This window comes from Nelumbo lutea, chromosome 1 (assembly GCF_056320005.1).
Source record: "Nelumbo lutea isolate HS-2025 chromosome 1, American lotus-T2T, whole genome shotgun sequence".
Taxonomy (NCBI): domain Eukaryota; kingdom Viridiplantae; phylum Streptophyta; class Magnoliopsida; order Proteales; family Nelumbonaceae; genus Nelumbo; species Nelumbo lutea.
In genome coordinates, this window is record NC_142684.1 from 58,029,082 (window position 1) to 58,048,250 (window position 19,169).

A 19,169-nucleotide genomic window follows, 5' to 3' on the forward strand; every position below is an offset into this window, starting at 1 on the left:
GGCAAGAGAGGTGAAAGCAAAAGAATTATTCCTTAGACGGGCTAATGCCCGGCTAAGAACCTCTACCTTACTAGCAGTGAAGCCCAAAGCACTAGCTCCAGAGGAATCGACAACCTGCCCCATAGGAGAAGAAGACACTGTTGGTATATTCTGTGAGTTGTCACCATTGTTGTTGGTGACAAGATTCCCACTTGTGCATGACCCTTCTGTTGTTTCTTGTCATTTCTCAATGTAGTTGGCTTCAGGTGAGGATACAGGACCCAACACTTTTCTTTTACATGTCTCTCACCACCACAATGAGTGCACTTAAGGTGCCTCTTGTCTGGATGTATGTTTCCCTTAGTGGAGACCAAGGTTGAATGTTCTCCAAATTGTTCAGTTGGTTGAGTCTGAGAGTCAACTTGCATCTCCTTTCTCCTGACTTCTTCATTCCTCACCAGATAATAAACATGGTGTAACTCGGGCAATTCATCTCTCCTTAGAATTTGTGACCTTATGCCTTCATACACTGGGTCCAAGCCAGCCAAGAACTTAAAGGCTCTATTCTCTTCAATCTTCTTATCATGTCTCTCCTTGTCCTTGGCATTTTCCCAATCCAATATCAAGTGATGGTCAAGCTCTTCCCAAAGGCCTTCTAGGGTTGCAAAGTATGTTGCAACTGTCATATCCCCTTGCCTTAAGGCCGCAATGTCTTGATTTAATCTTTAGATTCTAGCATTATTTTTCTTCTGTCCATAGGTCTTAGATACCTTTTCCCAAATTTTGGCTGCTGTAGGAAAGTGATGAACAGTCCTGGCAACTCGAGGAGTCATAGAGGCAAGCAACCAGGACATAACTATGGCATTCTCCTTGCGCCACACATCATACTCAGCACTGCCAACCTTAGGTTCCTTCTTGTTCCCATCTAAGCAGCCTGTGAGATCACGGGAAGTAATAAAAAGCATTGCAAACACGGACCACTCCTTGAAGTTGTACTCATCCAGTAACACACTTGTAATCTGTAAACTGTGCAGATTAGGGTTTTCTAGATTTGAAGAACTTGCAGTAGGTCTGTTGTCCCTAGAAGAAACCTCTCCGGATACTGAAGACATCTTGACTGCAGCCTCAGTGTAGATGCCACTGTTTAAGACTAGCCGAAGTGATCACAGTGGTGAAAGAGAGACTAGTTGCAGAGTTGAAGAAGGTTTTGACAGCTCACAACACTGTTTCAGACTTGCCAAGACTGTCACAGTTCTGAAGCAGTTCAGTTACAGCAGCAAATGAGGTGTTTTGGGCTGGTAACTGACCTGAAACTAAGGGCTCTCCAGCACTGTGCTATGCAGACTTCACTTGAGCTTCGAGTGCTGCAACTGTAAAGAGAGTTCTCCCCCTTACGACTACTGCTAGGACTGTTGAAATCAGTCCTCAACTAGGTCTGTCCTATACAGACCTCTCTTAGTAGCCGAATAGCTACTATCTACTAGAAACAGTCTAGTAGGACATCAGCGTCTGGGTCTTATTTCCCTTGCGCCCTACAACCAAGGGAAACCCTAGGTTCGAACCCTGTTTTGTTCTCCTACAACCCTAGGGTTTCACAGTAGCAACCCAGAAAAAAAAAGAAAAAGAAAGACAGCAAGAGAGAAGAGATGGTGTCGACTGTAACCAAGAAGGTGCTTAATGCTCTGATACCATAAAAGCTGAAGTGTTGTAGCTGAAGCAGTAGAAGAGAGGAGAAGACCAAGAGAAGCTGAGAATGTCGAACTGAACCAACCCAGTCGACAGTACTGTTATTTATATTAAAGTACAATACAATGTTACATGAAATGACTGGGATGCCCCTGATTAGTGATGGGACACCCAGACAACTTAAAACACTAAACAGACTTAGGCCCATTAACACAGGCCCAGTACATAACAACTTAAACTCAAATACAGGCTAATAAGAACTCTTAACAACCGAACCATCAATACATACAAAACCTTCAACCTAACAATAACTTTCAAAATATATAAGAGAAGTTCTATCTCCAAAACTGATTTATTCATGGAGGATATATTCGCTTTATCTGATGGCCTAATTATCTTCGGTATATTCATTTGGGTTATCTTCTGTACAAGGAAAAAGTTCTAATCACAACATTGTCAATCTCCTGCAGTATATTCAAGGAGGTAGTACCTTACTGTAGTCACTTTCTGTTTAGATCATATATATGATTATTTAAGTTAGAATATAGGGCTGTGACCGTCTGTCTGGGTTGGTTGGCTGCTACCGCATTTGTTTGTGAATCCTTTTCAGTATGGATTGAACTAAGGTAATTGTTTTCTTTGAGCAAGTGGGTAGTTTCATATGTAATTGTTGGTGACAGAGAATTAATCTTTTAATACATGATTGAAAGAACCATCATTGCCAAAAACAACAAAGTTTGTACAGAAAATTAAAAGGACCATTTAGTGTATAAGATACAAGGGGAAATAGAATATTTCATTGCCAAAAACAACAAAGTTTCAGTAAATCAGTCATATCAAATAAGTTAATTTGTCCATATTGCATTCATCCTAAAAGGACGAATATTTTCTAGTTCTAAACAACTTGCATTGTACCATGTGGTGATTATACTTGGAAAAAAAACATGGAGTCATGTCATCATGACAACGATAAAATTCTGTAAGAAGGGTTTATGGCCTGAAATTTGTTTGAAATCTCTTTGTATTTTTAATGTTTTGTTTACATAAAGTTTCTGTTAAATTTTAGACTAAATTTGGGTACGTACGTCAGTTGTTTGCTTGATTAATCATACACATAATTCTATTTTTAAATATTAAACTGAATCAATTTAGGGTACATGTGATCCTCAAGACTTAACATAAAGGAATCTCCTACATGTAACTACGTACAAGGAACTGAACAAGAAAAGCGATGGTTATGACTCAAGCTGAAAAGAATAATCTGTTTGAACCCAGTTTAGTTTTAGGATGTGTTTTTCTTTGATAATACACATTAAAGGGTTCATCAAGATCAAGGACTGACATTGGATTAGCATAGTTGTCTGTGATTGGTCTCACACCAAAGTTAGGCAAAGAGAGACTCGAATCCCATAGTACTCATGGCTGTGTTTTCTGATCCTGGGTTCCTCACAATGAACAATCCATCTCAGATTGGTTAAAATTTTACCCAGTATGTAGGGGTGATTTACCATTTACTGACTTACAACATTAGTCACAAAAATATGTTTAATAAGATTGACTTGCCATTGATGGGCAGTTTGGTCATGAAAATTGCATTTATTCTGATGTGAGCAACTTCTGTTAATGTAAAAAACTCGCTGATATGGGGTTTTTTTGACGTTTTGAAAAAATATAATGAATTCAAGAGAAATGCTGAAAAGTCATGGTGAGTTTTAGACAATTTCTCTAAAATGTACAGATCTAAGTTATTCATAATAAAAAAAAATCACCTCAATCAGACAAAAAAATACAAAATTATCGGCCACAGCAATTATGGTGCGTTGCACTTGCACCTGTGACCTGGTGACGAGATCAAGAGGGTCAACAGCCCAACTCCGTTGGTAGGTAGGACAGTTTTTTAACCAAGTCAACAGTTTCTAGTTAATTTCTAGGTTAAAAAGAAAAAGAAAACTGGACGTAAAAATAGGAGACGGTGACAGTTCAAATGGTTGAACCAGAGTTGAAAATATTGTATAAACCTAGACCTATCTTTTGATATTGGACCGGTCATGATTGTAATACTGGTTCAATTCTAGCCCAATTCGGCAGGGGTTGTAGTCTAACAAGGGACCATTGCGCGGGAGAATTTAAACAGTGCACTACTGTCGATCAGGTGAGTGACGATATTGAATCTGACTGCCTCACCAATTAATCATGTGGCTAAAAGTCAAACCCTAAGGCTCAGTTTGGAAAGATTATATTTGTTTTTGTACTTTTTCTAATTTTTTTAGGTATTTGGTGATATACACCACTAATAATCCATCATTTCTAAAGTCAATGATTGTAGGAAATGAACCTGCATCTATACAGGAATGAACCCATAACATACCAATTGAACCAAAACCAACCACCCTTCAATTGAACCAAAACAAACAGCACTTCACAACTGAGAGAACTTTGCAATCACCTTTTCACGGTGGATTTAAAACCACCTCAACGAGTATTAAGAAATTTTGACAAACACAAAGAGGTGTGAATTCGTTATCCACAGTTGAAACTGTACGGTACCTACAATTTATAAGGACCCAAAGTTTTTTCGATCACAACTACGCTCAAATTTTGGCCCATTTTGAATATGCCATATAAAATTTTGGACCCAATCAAAAGTTGGCATGCCATCTAAAATTTGGCAAATCTATTTAGGCTCCGTTTGGTTCATAGAAATAGGAGTCAGGAATCGGAATCAGAATGGGCTATTCCGATTCCAATTGTTTGGTTTAGTGGAACCAGAATCCCATTCCCATTCCTGTTGGAAAGGATTTTCCCATTTGAGAGAATGGCCATTCCCTCTGTCTCTCCCTTAGGAACGAAATCTCATTCCTAATGATTCTAATTCCCATTTGCATTCTTATCTGAACCAAACAAATTATGGGAATGAACCATTCCGATTTCAATTTCAAAGGATTTCAATTCCGATTCTGACTATGAACCAAACTGACCCTTATTTATGCAGGAGTGCCCATGATTCCATTTCTAAAGTTCTCTCATAATACTGGACCAATAGCAGTGTACATCAGCTCCATAACCATAATAAGGCTGCAAACGGATCTTATCTATTGGATTTTATATATATTAAAATCTAATTGCAATTGGATATTAAATAGTATAAATAAATTAAATTAAAATTTATGAAAATATTATATATTATTTATTAAAATAACTAAAAATGACTGTATTTCATGAATAAAAAAATTAAAAATTAATTCTATAAAACTTAAACATATGACAATTTAGTAAAAGCACAACAATCAAACCAACTTTGCCAATAGACATAATATAAATTTGAGAGTGAGGTTTGGGACAATGGCTGGGTTGTTTCATTGAGACTTGGGTGACTAGGGTTCAAATTTTGGAAACAGCCTTTGTATGTGCAGGTGTAAAGCTGCGCACATCTAGATCTCCCCAAACCCAACATTGGCATGGACCTTGTGCACTAAGCTGCCCTTTATATGAACTTATACATTTAAATCAAATTAAATTGGATCAGATCTGATAAAAGGTAGATTCATATTTGATCCGATTAAAAAATTTTATGGATCAAATTCAGTTTACCCTTAATGGGTTCCATTTAGAATTCAAAGTTGCTCTCCGAAGTCATGCTAGCATGATGAATCAAGATCGGGTGGGTGCATATTTTGATTTCAATTTGAATCAACCGTATAGAGAAAATAAAAGAGTGGCCCTGAATATTAGCTTGCTAGAGGCCAAGTCTCCTTACTCTGACACGTCATTGGTTGATATGAGAAAATACTCAAACGGCACATCAGCCCATCAGTGTGAGTTACATTTGTTAAGTAGAATCCAGCATGGGGGATCCCTTTTGGAGGAATTCTTTAGGGCCCAATCATTTTTTGGATTTTGAGAGGGAAGAAAGTTAGTCAATAAGATTTTGGTTCCCATTGACCAAGATACCAATGTTCTTTTTCAGATTTATGTGAGATCAATGAAAATTTTATTTTGGATAAGTGATATCCATTTCCCAGGTGGGTAAGTAATTTTTCCACCTACAGGTAAAGTTGTCAAAACTTATGGAACAAAATTGTCCCTTTTAATAATGACTTTTTTATGGCTAAAACAATAATTGTCTTATTTATCTAAGAAATAAAAGAATATGGGTAAATGCACTTGCCTGAATAGTGTGCATTTATCCGAGTAACTTCCCGAAAAGCAAACAGGGCCTCAGTTAAATAAGAACTAAAACCATCTGTGAATGGATTAACCAACGACCTCAACATCCATCTGCCATGTGAAAGTCTGAGGCTCTTCACATCCCAGACATCCAATTCTTATACTATTTCTTCAGTACTAAATGTTTAAAATATGAGAACCCTGCTAACTTGACAAAACATAAATAAATACAACCATACAAGTAGATCAATATTAAAACCTTGTCAGTTGTCACCAACCAAGAATAACCAAATTCAGATCCGGACCGTTATATCGCTTTAAAAAATATGTACAACCAAATTGGAACAGTGCAATAACTCAGACCACCCAATGCTCTCCTCACACAAGTCACAAAGCCCAAATTGGAACAGTGGAATAACTTCAGATCTAACAGTAACTTGTAAAGTATACCTTCTCATAAATAAGCTCATTCTCTGGTTTATTTGTAGTGCAAATGGGGAGAAAGTAGGGATGCAGTTGTTCCAATTCCTTTTGCACCACCTCTCATAGCTCATCTCATACTACCAGAGTCTACCACACAACCAGTTCCTGTTTCCTTTTTGTTTCAGGTTCTACTTATTTATATATTTATTTTTTGAAACCAACTTCTAATTAATTTTGTCAGGAGTAAAATAGGAAATAAATGATGTGGTCCCCTACTTGTATGGAAGAGAATGAAAGTGGGTATTGCAAATTTCCATTTCATTTTTTGGATGCAAAAAATAAAATGCATCGCCTATAAGTACAAACATAAAAGTGCACATTCACAAGTATGGATGCAAATCCTAGCTGTATAAAACGCCTGCAAATTCAAATCCTTGGGAAGATCAACTCACCAACCCATCCAAACAATTTTAATGCTCAACCTCAACAAACCTATCCAAACAACTTTAATGCTCAACCTCACCAACCTATCTAAACAACAAACCTTGGTGATTGCATGAAAGGAAAATATCTAAAACTAATGTAATCTTTACCCAGCTCCCATTTTCTCAGGTCATAAAGTTATCTCCATCATCATTAAAATTACTACCAGAATACACATAAAGCAACAAGAAAACACCTATAGAAATGAAGAAAATGCAAAAGAAACTAATTAAATGGTTGCAAGCAAAAATGGTACAAGATGGTCAGAGAACTAGCTGCAAAACCATGAATCTCCTAGTCAAATTCTTTATTCATCAAGGTAGAACTCAATTAAAATATAGAGCAAAAGGCAAAGCAATACTGGGTAGAAAATTCACTATTGGGGAATATAATGTAAATTGTTCTCATTATTATCACTTAAAAAATTCAGCTCTAGCACTTCAGATCCAGTAAATGACATCACTATTGCTTGCCACATATACACAAGACATGAAAAGAAAACACATAAAAAACAGAAAGTTATAGAAGTTCAACGAGTTAAAAACAAATAAATCTTTGGACATTATCTAGATACAACACCAAGACAACAACTTGTATGGCTGATCAAACAAAGGTACTACTCAAGGGAACAAATATGCGGAATGACAACATAGCCAATCTACAGCACTCACAATGGGACACAACAAAGTGTATCACTGGCGTAGTACAATAATTTGCATCTGATTGCAATATTTAATTAAAGGAAGATGGTACGAAAAACCACAGTGAACCTATATATTCATCATTACGCCAGCCATGGGCCTTGGAATCCAAGAATGCTGTCCTAGAACCCAGCACTGCAGCCACTTGAAGATTGCTATATAACCAGGAACAAATAAGGCATTACAAGAAACAGTTCCTAAGCCAATTATGTTCCTTCTTTACAATAAAAGTCCAATTAAGGCTTTTCATCCAAGCAAATTAAGAGTGTAACTATGGCCTTCAGTGTCATTTTAGCTCTTTCCCTTCAATGGGTGTATTGTTTATTGATTGCCAGCATTCTAGCCATAAGATATAGCCTTAATTGCAGCCACTTGAAGAATGAAGATTGCTATATAACCAGGAACAAATAAGGCATTACAAGAAACAGCTTCTAAGCCAATTATAGATGTTCCTTCTTTACAATAAAAGTCCAATTAAGGCTTTTCTTCCTAGCAAATTAAGAGTGTAACCGTGGCCTTCAGTGCCATTTTAGCTCTTCCCCTTCAATGGGTGTATTATTTATTGATTGCCAGCATTCTAGCATTCTAGCCATAAGGTATAGCTGTCTTATAAATTTTTTCCATTAGTTTAGTTTGTTTGCTTAGTCACAAAGTACTAAATTTGAACACCTCTACTTCATCATCCACCCTGCTTTATGTTCTTGAAGACAACCTAATAAGTACAGAAAGAAGATAGAAACAAACTCTCACTATTCAGCTATAATTTAATTAAAGATGCCCCCCCCCCCCGAAAGAGGTTCCAAAATTATGTTCTTCATTCACTACTTACTGTAAAACCTAAGAAATCTTAATTTTGTTCTTTTAGCTACCTCCAAAATGAGCCAGCCATGCTGGATTTTTCTTATTGACACTTATTTTTGTAGGGAGAGGTACCACTTCGTGCCTCTCTAAGGGTTGCTTGCAAGTGATTTTACTTGTCAAAAAAAATAAAAAGAAATGATTATTGGCACACTGGGACACCCAAAAGCCTATGGACTATAGAAAGTTAGGGATATAAAAACTTAGACCTGAGGGATCCATAAGTCAATCACATATCACCATTTCTAGTTTCTTAGTCACATTAACCAAAATTATGTCATCTACAAGTTACATGACAAAGCTGCTTCTATATGTATTCAATAACACATCATTCATACTGAATACATATATGGCCTCAAATAAGGATTATCATGATACATTCGTCAAGGGTAGATATTCCCATTCAGTCTCAGTTATAATAAGCTATTGATAGAGACATTTGAGAAAGATTTCCACAAACGCCCAACCAAAATTATCTATAAACACATCAAATTCGGTTTTTTTTTGGTCGGGGGTCAGAGCAGGACTCTTAGAAGTTAGAAGAATGATCATCTCCTTGGAATTTTCAAAACACAATATCTCCAATGATTTATACCATGCAACGTTAGATCTTTTCTCTCTTTAAGAATCCAAGTGTAGAACTTCTCTCTTATGTCCAAAGAAAAGGATTAGATTGGGGATTTTACAACTTCATAAGATTTTTCAGCCCACTAGATCTCTCATATGGAAGATATTTCTTGATTGCCAATGTATTTAACCTACTCCTATATTTCCCCTTCGCCAAATATTTACACAACTTTCAATCATAATGCAAATTTTAGTTGATAAAACTAGATGGACTTATACTTAATAGCATACTATGTTTCTCAGCAAATTTCTTGTGACTACATCAGTAAGTTTGATTGTCCAGAAAATGAGAGAACGAGAAATATTCTAGAATTTGCCATGAAAACCCTAAAACAAGCATTTGGTCAGTCTAAGAAAGTGGATAAAACCCATTTCTCAAAAAAAAAAAAAAAAAAAGTGGAGAGAACCCACAATAGTGGGCCCCATCCCTGCAACTCTTTTGAAATTGCCATTTTTTTGCCAAATTAAGCACTTTCAAGAAAAGAAATATTTTCTTTCCTCCTACTGTTTATCTTCTTCTAGTTTCTTTCACTTTCTTACATATAACAACCAAATGAACCCCATAAAGACCAAGTTCTAGACAAGATTTCTTGTCATGATTTTTCAAGTCCTCAAACAGCCAAATCTCAACTTACTTTGGCCTTGAAAAGTCCAAACAGATCTTATAACAAACATCAAAGTAGCATTGCAAAATATGTGTAAAACTAATAAGAAGCACAAAGACATAACAAGGCCACAAGATTTACCAAGTAAAGGTACTCTGAACTTTGCACATTATGAAATATAGTGAAAGCACAATTATAACTTGCCAAAGCCAAAAGTGGGTAAAAGGATCTCTAAGACATTAAGATCCTTACTCTAGTTCTGAATTGCATACATAAACATCAGCTGTGATCTCACTCCTAGAAACCACTTGAATATAAACACATTGAATTGTTGGATGAATCCCAACAACTGTCCTTCAAAAAGCCCCAATGTCAACTTTTAAACTGGCCTCAGAAATTATACAAAAATAACCCTCACAACAAAAATAATGGAGAGAGAAGCCACAGAAAATGGGGTGGAAATAAAAGAAAACTTATAAGTTCAGCCTTTGGTTCTCATGATTGTAATGCTGCCTTTGCCTCCTTCCGTGCAAATTTTGGTTTTAACAACTACAGGCTTTCCAGAAAAAGCTGAAGTGGGGTAAGAAGCAGAAGAGTCATCATCAATATTGTGCTTTGACTTTGATGGTGGTGTGCGTATCCTTTGGTTTATGTCCTTCAGAGTTACATTTCCATGGATCCCACATGGTTTGATGAGGGCAAATGGATAAGCAACAGAAGAAGCAAGTTTTGTGGGCGTCCGCATGTACAATTTCCTTCCTATGTATGTCAAATGGGAACTCTCAAATCGATTCCTTTGAAATCTGAACAGCACAAACTAAAAATTAAAGACTGCAAACAGATTAGTACCTTTAAAAACATTCCGAGGAGATGGGGTCGCACATTCTTGCACAACATTAGGTTCTTCTACTTCAGGAGGGGTGTTGCAGAACTCTAGGGAGAAAAATATTGTATGTCAAAAATTTTTAGTTAAGACACCATTAAATAAGTCTAATTATTGATTAATTGAATGAAGATATATGAAATACCTGAAATATCAAGTTGCTCATCAAGCAACCCAGACACATTGCTGCAGCCCATGCGCATCAAAAGAAAAATTATTCAAATGAAGGTGCAAACTGATTGCATAAAAATGTAAAGTTGAAAGAAGCATACATATCATCAGAGCTAAAATGCATCTCCGCATCATTAAAGCAATTGGCAAGCCACCCCTCACATGATTGATCCAGGCCCTCATTCCCAGAGGTAAACCTATCTACTTGCACCAATGAAATAATTAGAATAGCCTTCACTTCAGCTCAACAATATTCATGTGACAACAGAAGTTATGAGAGAAACCTGTAAATTCTGAAATCCACTCTGAACTTTGAGGTAAAGCTTCTTCAATTGAATCTTCCCTATCCTGCACAAAAAGTGAAGAACATAACACCCCCATCTTGCATATCATATCCACTGTAATAATTAAGAATGACATTTCTATAATAAAAAATACAAGTATATCTATGTCTGATGGCATATCCATTATAGTGCAATCATATTTCAACCTACATTAAGGAAATAAGTATGAAATGCATCATTTTCCCTAATTTGGTGGTCAAATAAAACCCATATGAAAAAAAAATAAACCAATAATGTACAGATAAAAAATAACAATAATTAACTCTATGTAAAATTTTATCAATGAATTGTGATGCTCCACTGACCTTTGATTTTACGAAGGCAGATGGTAACTCTTCATTACAAAAGCAAGGATCTATAACTTGAGTATTGAATTGTAGCATCCGCCGCCTCTTTGTTTGGGAAGTAGGCTCTCTATATTCCTCCAGTTCCTTGTTCACATTTTCTGAAATACATTCGTTCATATTAAGAAGTCAATATGCAATACAACTAAACTTGTAAACACAAAAGCAGCAAATATTACAAAATAAAAAGAGGAATAACGCACTCCCACTTTCAGCAGCATGGTATGCTAAATCTCCACAAGCCTTTATTGGGGTTGCTTCATCAAACATGTAGGATAGATCTTCTTCATTCTGGCTCACATCATCCCATAGATAATGAGAGGTGTCTGCTCCAAACAAATTGACTGATTCCACATAAGATACCCTCTCAAAATGTTGTACGTCTAACAGAAGAAATATTGTGAGGACTTACCGAGATGAGAATCCTTTTGGATATAATATTCATCACTTTTCCATTCCCATGGCTCGCTATAACCATTTCATAGGAAAGAAAAAAGGAGAAGAAAAAGATTCAGTCAATCAAACTGAAGCAGAACCCATAATTAATTAATACAATAAAGCTAAAACTAGAACAAATAAAAATGTGAAAATTACTGGGATTCAATCTCCAGGCAGATCCATCGTGATAGAAACTTAACAAAATCAACTCAAAATAGATGTTACAAACAAATACTGATAAAAGGAAAAAAAAAAAAGCGGGATTTGACTGTCCTAAAATTTTGAAGAGAAAAGATAAAGGATACAAAACAACGACCAAAAACAGAAAATAAAATATGAATAATCTCGGTTCAACTCACTAGTTACCGAAATCTTCATAAACACAAACAAAATACTCAATCAACACCCAAGTAATGTAAGAAAAATGGGGAAATACAAAATCCCATTTAAGTCACTACTTGCTACATTTCTCATCAACATCAAAGAAATGCAAGATTAACCCATCAAAATGCACGAAAAAAAACTCACAATGCAAACAGTTTACAGCGAGTACATTCCAAGGAACGGCGAGATTTTCAGAGATTCAGCAGCAATTTCCAGAAAAATTTAACCCATCAAAATGCACGAAAAAAAACTCACAATGCAAACAGTTTATAGCGAGTACATTCCAAGGAACGGCGAGATTTTCAGAGATTCAGCAGCAATTTCCAGAAAAATTTAAAACAAACAAAGTCAAGATGATCAAGAGTTTTAAACTTACTCCATTTTGTTTTAGACCAACAAGATCAGTTCCCAGGGATTGTAACGTCGACTTAACTGTTGAATCGCCGGTTGAGTATGTATTGATCTCTGCTCCCTGCTGGAGTAAAACCCTAGAGCAGACTGCTTCGTTCTTCCCTCTTCAAGTAACTGTCATAAATAAAGGAGAGAGACGCATGCGTACCTGTGATTCGGTAGAGTAGGACTTGTTTGATCCGACCCGATATACGAAGATCCGAATCTTTACACGTAGCACGTGGCTAATTCCTCGGCTAAAATCTAGGTCAGGTTCGGCTTGGTGCCTGGTGGGATGTGGATTGTATAAGCCAATGTAGAGTGTAGACCAATTTTAGACCCGCATCCGGTGGATAAAATGGATTCATATACAGCCCCATTTACTCTTTCAGGTCTAATTGCATTTCTAACTTATGGGGCTGTTAGGTGGCCTTTGATAAATTTAAAATCCGATATCTGAAAAGCTAAAAAGTAAAAATGATTTTATGCTATTGTTTGGGTTTAAAATCTAAAATGAAATAGAAATGATTTTATGTTTTTTAAAGGCTCTAAAAGATAAAATCATTTGAATTGAGAAACATGCTTCAAGATGGCTCACATAATCCGAAAAAAAAAAAGTTTTATTGATGAATAATTTAACCAAGCAAGGTTTTAAAATCCATTGTGGAAAACATTTTTTTGGCATTGAACTTGTGCTGATTTTATGATTTTTAGGGCAATGAAACCAAACATAATTGTGATCATATAGTCGACGGGTCCATGATACAAGATCTTAGCGACCATCCAAATTTGCTAAATCGCTCCATTTTGTATTCGGGTTTGGCCCGGACAGACACATACCTTTCGGGCCGTTGAGAAATCTTTTGGACCATTGACCAGCAGAGAGGAACGTTACCCTCGGAGTCACGAAAGGAGCACATATCCAAAAACACGGGTAGTGGCACATTGCTCAATTACTAATGGACCGTTGCTGCCCCATGTGAAATGGCATAAACGCCCTCGCCTTGGGATGTCTGCTCCTTTCCTGTTAAGATCGGCCGCGAGATGGGTTGACCTTAACGAGATGCTTGCAAACAACGACACCGTGCAACTCCTCGTGTTCTTGGATGCAGATAAGGTGGGACCCGTTAAAACATGTCCTTTCATACGGCCCACAGGATGAAGTTTCCAAGAATTGCTGCTCTTTTGTCTGCAACTCCAAGCAGTCAGGTTGTACAATTCTCAGTACATTTTAACATGAAGCCTTTTTCAAGTTTTAACCGTTGATCGCTTGTTCTTGTGTGAGGATTAGCTTTTAAATGGGTCCCAGCTCATTCACTAGCCAATCCATGAATCTATGTTGGTTGTTGTTGGATCAGACCGGACCGGACGTAGAACCTGTTTGGCCAGTGGGTCGTAGGCTAAATGGTTTAATCGGTGCATTTGATTATTTAATTAAGGAAAATGTAATAACTAAAAATTTTAAAATAGCAGAAAATAGTTTTAAATTATCTTTATATGATGCCAATACGTGCTTTTCTTTAAAAGGTAATCATTTAAATTCGGCATAGTATATTGGTGGAATCCATAATATTAAATTATTAATGCTTATAAAAGGTAGTCATTTAAATATTTTAATCTTTAAATCATCAATAAGTTAATGCACTTAAGGAAGTTAATGAAAACTCTTTCAAAAATTAAAGGGAAAATTATAGATAGTCACTCTACATTTAGAAGGATGCAATATTTAACCCCTAAAATTTTGTTTTGCGATAAAGAACCCCCCCGGCAAACATCTAGATTCCATTATTTTGCCTCTTAACCAGCTAATGGGGTTAACTTAAAATTAAATTAATAACTTGGCCATTTAAGATTTTTTGGACTGATAGGAACAAATGATAATACCGTTTTAAAGCATAAATTATTCTCAAGATGAACTTTGTTGATGAAAGGAAGTTGATAGAAACATGTGAGAGTTAGGATTTTTGAAAAAAAAAAAAAAAAACTAAGGGTCCGTTTGGTTTGTGATTGGAATCGGAATGGGAATCCCTTGGAATTGGAATCGGAATGGTCTAGTTCCCCTACCTGTTTGGTTGAAACAGGAATCAGAATCAAATCCCGATTGATGCTATTTGTTTCATCAAGAGGTTGGAATCGGAATCAGCCATGATTTCCAATTTGCCCTTAATAAAAATAAAAAAATAAAAAATGCATGAAAATTCCAAAAAATGTAGAAATTGCAGAAATTTTGTAGGAAATGCAGAAATTATAATAATTTTATAGCAAATTCAAAAAAATGCATGAAAATTTTGTAGCAAATTCAGAAATTTTGCTTGTAGCTATCCACCGCTTCTTCAAACATCTCCTCTGTCTCATTGTTAATCCACCCATACTTGCTCATGAATGGACTGACTAGGGATTTTGGAGGGTAATTAGCAATAAAATCCTTCCACACGTTATCACCCTCTAAATCCTTAACAACCTCCAGAAAGGCAGTTGTTGCATTTGAAACCTCCCCTGAAACTAATCATCATCACCCTGTCACCTCTTCTCAACCTCCGGCAGCCCCAAACTCTTTCCCACCCCGTCGATAACCACCTTTTCCGCCAGTTGAAGGCAAAAATGGTCGATCCCAGTCTTGAAATTCACTCCTGCTTTGACATCGCTGCTCTTGCTAGCAAACGCGTTGTCCTTCTTGGGCCAAGAAAGGAGGTGTGTTACTATAACATATCGAAGCAGCTCCCTTAGCAGTAGCACTTAGGTGCTAATACTGTTAGACAGTTTTGTATGCCCTTAGCTTCAATCAAAATGATGTACTTTATGAGTTTATTGTAAATAAACAAAAGTGCATATTTGATTCATGTTCCCTTGGTATGTTTCTGTGTAATACCCTTAAACTGGACACTTAATGAGACTCGTGTTAGTTTAGAATTTTCACAGCCAGTGGGTCGGTCTGGGGAGACCTATCCTGACAAGGCTGACACTGTGGTGCCACTAAGTTAGTTGGGGTGGCTTGTCTCAGCTACCGGGGTGAGATCCTAGGCACATATAGTGTAGGATTAATTGAATCTTTGATACTGCACTGGGTGTCGGATTAGGCTGTCTTTGATGTACTAATCAGTGAGATCCTTAGCGGGGTCAAAACCTGGGTATGTTGGGATAGTTTGAGAATTCATCTGAGTGGGTGATCATAGTGACAGGATCAGCCCCTTTGTCCGATAAAGGTAATGATCGGGGATGCACTCTCACTGATGGAAACCAAGACTGTTGGCAGTCGATTTCAATCGTTGAGATTTTTTTTGCAAAATATATTTTATATGAGATATAAAAGTATATAAATTATGATTTCGAAATGATTTGGAAAAAGGTTTTAATTCCTAGGATCCATACTTGAGAGAGTGCAACATTGTTCCTTACAGCCGAGGGAGAGGTCCTCTCTTGTCGGGCAGTGTATGATCATTATGTGCTGAGAGGTTAAGTGTAAGACCATTGAGGATAATACCTGATGGGCTAATCTTGCATCTGCCCACAGTCCCTGGGTGTTACAAGGTGGCTTGGCCCAGGGACTACTTAGGGTAAGTGTTGGGCCCATAGAGCCCATCTGATGGGTTTCAGGGGGTGCACTGTCTATAACAGTGTATTCGGCCAGCCTTGTAACAAAGGCTGTGATGAACCCATGTGACTGATGTGTACAAGGAAGCCCAACTGGGCAACAGTTTGGAAGGCTAAATGAATACATAACCTTAAATGGGCCTTAAGCCCATTTCGAACTGGGCTAATTTGATTAGTCACTTAAGGGGCGAATTCCGAGATGGATCAGTTGATAGGATTGGGCCCACACTTTATCCACTTAGAGAGTCCAAGATCTAAATAAGATTTAGATCTAGAAACTTCCTAATTAGATTAGGAGATAGCTGATCTAATCTGCAGATAAGATAAGGGTTGTCCCTTATCTTAAAGGGACTTCTAATCCATATATGATTTGGGTTAGCAACTCCTAACGAGATTAGGAGCTGATCCTGTTAAGTCTATAAAAGGAAGAGGGGGCGGCAACCTTTAGACATCTCATCACAAGCAAACAATAGACAACCACAAGCAATAGTCTTGTCTTCAGAGCTGAAATCACAGAAGAGAGAATTCTGCACCCTGCAAATACTCTCTTGCCGCCTCCTTCCTGTAGCCGCCGCCTACAGTAGTTTGATCTCCATTCCTTGGGAGAAATCAAGATTGGATCTTGATTCCAATCTTTTGGAGAAAAGATTGGTGGGAGTTGTATTCACAAGCCGTCCAGGTGATTCTTGAGAAGGATCAAGTTCTTTTGGAAGAACACTGTTGATTCTGCTCTACCCTACACTGCGCCATCTTCAGTGGGAGAAGATTTTGGATCCTACCTTGGGCGTGAACACTTCCATTGAGAGATATTATTTCTATGTACTAGGTATTATCTCTCCCTACTCCTTTTGGTTCAGATCTGGTTCAGTTTATGGTTCAAGAATGATCATTGAAAATATGATTTTCTAAATAGGGAATTCAATTCCCAGTTGAAGGGAGAGAAAAATTTTTGAAATTTGCCCCCCTTATTCTGCAATCTTTGGGCATCCATGTGATGGATTTCCTATCCCTTCAAACACTTTGAGGTTCTCGACAAAGGCACGAGTGGCAAATTTGGGGAGATTCTTGCCAAGGTGAAACTCTAGTCTACCCGCGGCATCTTCCTTCTAAATTGCACATCCAAAAAGAAAAAAAAAAAGGAAACTAATAGCGGAATGGGAATCACATTCTGGGGGAGGGGGTCGGAAATGGACATTCCCCCATATGGAGAAATGGCATTCCGCCTACTCATTCCCATTCCGATCGACCAAACATCCAGAAACGGAATGATCCATTCCGATTCCGATTCCAGAGTTCTATTCCCTCAAACCAAACAAACCCTAAGTGAAAAGGGCAAAATGATCTTACAAAATAGCAAAAAGGTAGTTTGGTGTTTTATAAATGTTTAACAAAACATCTCATATAGTTTGATGACGATATGCCAACAAAGGGGGCAAGGTGAAAAATCCAGAGGTTCATGGGGCCTTTGTCACAAAGCAAAAAAGTTCAAGGGGCTACTCACTACCTCCCAATTACACAGCTGTATGTTATATACCCAATATATTTTCATGTATAATCCTTTAATAATTTTCACTTGTACTTGTCATGGTGTGTGCCCTTCTGGTAGTCTAATAAGGTTAACTATGTCAACATTTCTATAACCAATAGAAATTCTAATTCTGGCTCATTAGTTTACAAGTCTTATGAGCCATAAGATAGCCAATTATGTCCTTCCCCCCGGATTTCATTGTCAACCAATTTGGGTGAGTTTGTTGCTTTCTATTGATGATTAAATGAATCTTAGCTTCTAGGCTTCTAAAAATATAAGAAATAAAAAATAAAAAATTTCGCTACTAGCTAGTTCATGATTTTGAAAGTCCAACCATCTAGTCCAATTTAAGTTTGACAACTACTACAGAAAAATAAAAATGTTTGACAACATTAATATTAATAAACAAGTTTAATGCAAGAGTTGGATTTCTTTGATCTATAGAAAGTGGGACCTATGAAAAAAAATCCGATTTTGTGTTGCAATGTGCTTTTAATTTTCACCCACAATGCACGAGGCAAATTTTTCAAGAATAATTAATAGCATCCTCCATCCTTCTTATATTTTCATATTTGTTTGAAAGAAAAAGACATGCAATTGTTTTCTATGAAAAGACATTTCCAACTTTGCCTTATAATGTGTGATGAATTTCATGTAAATTTTCCAACTTTGCCTTATAATGTGTAATGAATTCCATGTAAAGAAAAGAATCAAAGTGTTGCATAACACATGCTTTCACTTTTCTAACAATTCATTTTCATTTGGGGTTTGGAGAGGAAATGAGTTTATGAAAGTTTCAAAGCTTTTCCATGCAAACATAGTAAGATTCATAGAAAGGCAGACAACAAGACATTTTCATGGGTCCTACCTCATCTCTAGAGTGAGGAAATCCAAAAGTGGCACAAGACAAGGTGGTGGGACACATGACACACTATTAGACAAATTAAAGAAATATATCTTGGTGCATGGGTCCCACCTTATATCTATAGGGCAAATAAATTTAAGAGTTGCATAGTTTATTAACACTTTAAAGTTTTAAATTTCGAATTCCATTTTGAATTTTAAAAAGTTTTGAACAATGGAGTTTTTTATGCAAAGTATTTCATTATTACTATAAGTGGTAACCCCAAGAAGTACTATAAGTACCACCGCGGCGCTGACCATGATACCAAGGACTATTACAAACTCAAGAATGAGACCGAGTCCCTCATCTTCCACGGGCACCTGAAGGTGTATGTTGGGGGTGATGCCGGAGCCTTGTCCTCACAGCAACAGCAATAGACCAGGCCCTAGGCCCATTACCCCCTACCTGGAGTTATTGAAGTCATCGTTGGGGGCTCAGCCTTGGGTGGAACATCTACCTCGACCCAGAAGGCATACGCCAGGTAGTACAACATCTAGAGCTTGGTGCCTAAAAGGCCAAGGCCGAAAGACACAATCTCCTTCTCCGACGAAGACTTGCAAGGGGTCTCATTGCCCCATGATGATGTGTTGGTGGTTTCTATGTCTATCACCAACTACATGGTGATGAGAATCCTCGTGGACAATAAATCCTCGGCTGACATCT

At 37.1% G+C, this 19,169-nt stretch overlaps 1 protein-coding gene across 2 annotated transcripts; it reads right to left on the minus strand.

Annotated features, from left to right (window-relative positions):
• Window positions 1-9,665: 9,665 nt before the first annotated feature.
• On the minus strand, window positions 9,666-12,763 carry XRI1 (x-ray induced transcript 1). 2 transcript variants are annotated; one of them, XM_088963620.1, is made up of 9 exons: window positions 12,470-12,763; window positions 11,684-11,739; window positions 11,475-11,597; window positions 11,233-11,372; window positions 10,868-10,931; window positions 10,685-10,784; window positions 10,558-10,598; window positions 10,379-10,462; window positions 9,666-10,288 (listed from the first exon to the last, which is right to left on the minus strand). In XM_088963620.1, the coding sequence occupies exons 1-9, from the start codon at window positions 12,472-12,474 to the stop codon at window positions 10,011-10,013; spliced, it is 891 nt and encodes a 296-aa protein (XP_088819746.1). In that variant the 5' UTR covers window positions 12,475-12,763; the 3' UTR covers window positions 9,666-10,010. The 2 variants fall into 2 exon arrangements, with proteins under 2 accessions (XP_088819746.1, XP_088819747.1); XM_088963621.1 differs by having other exon boundaries at window positions 11,481-11,597; window positions 12,470-12,607.
• Between the last annotated feature and the right edge of the window lie 6,406 nt (window positions 12,764-19,169).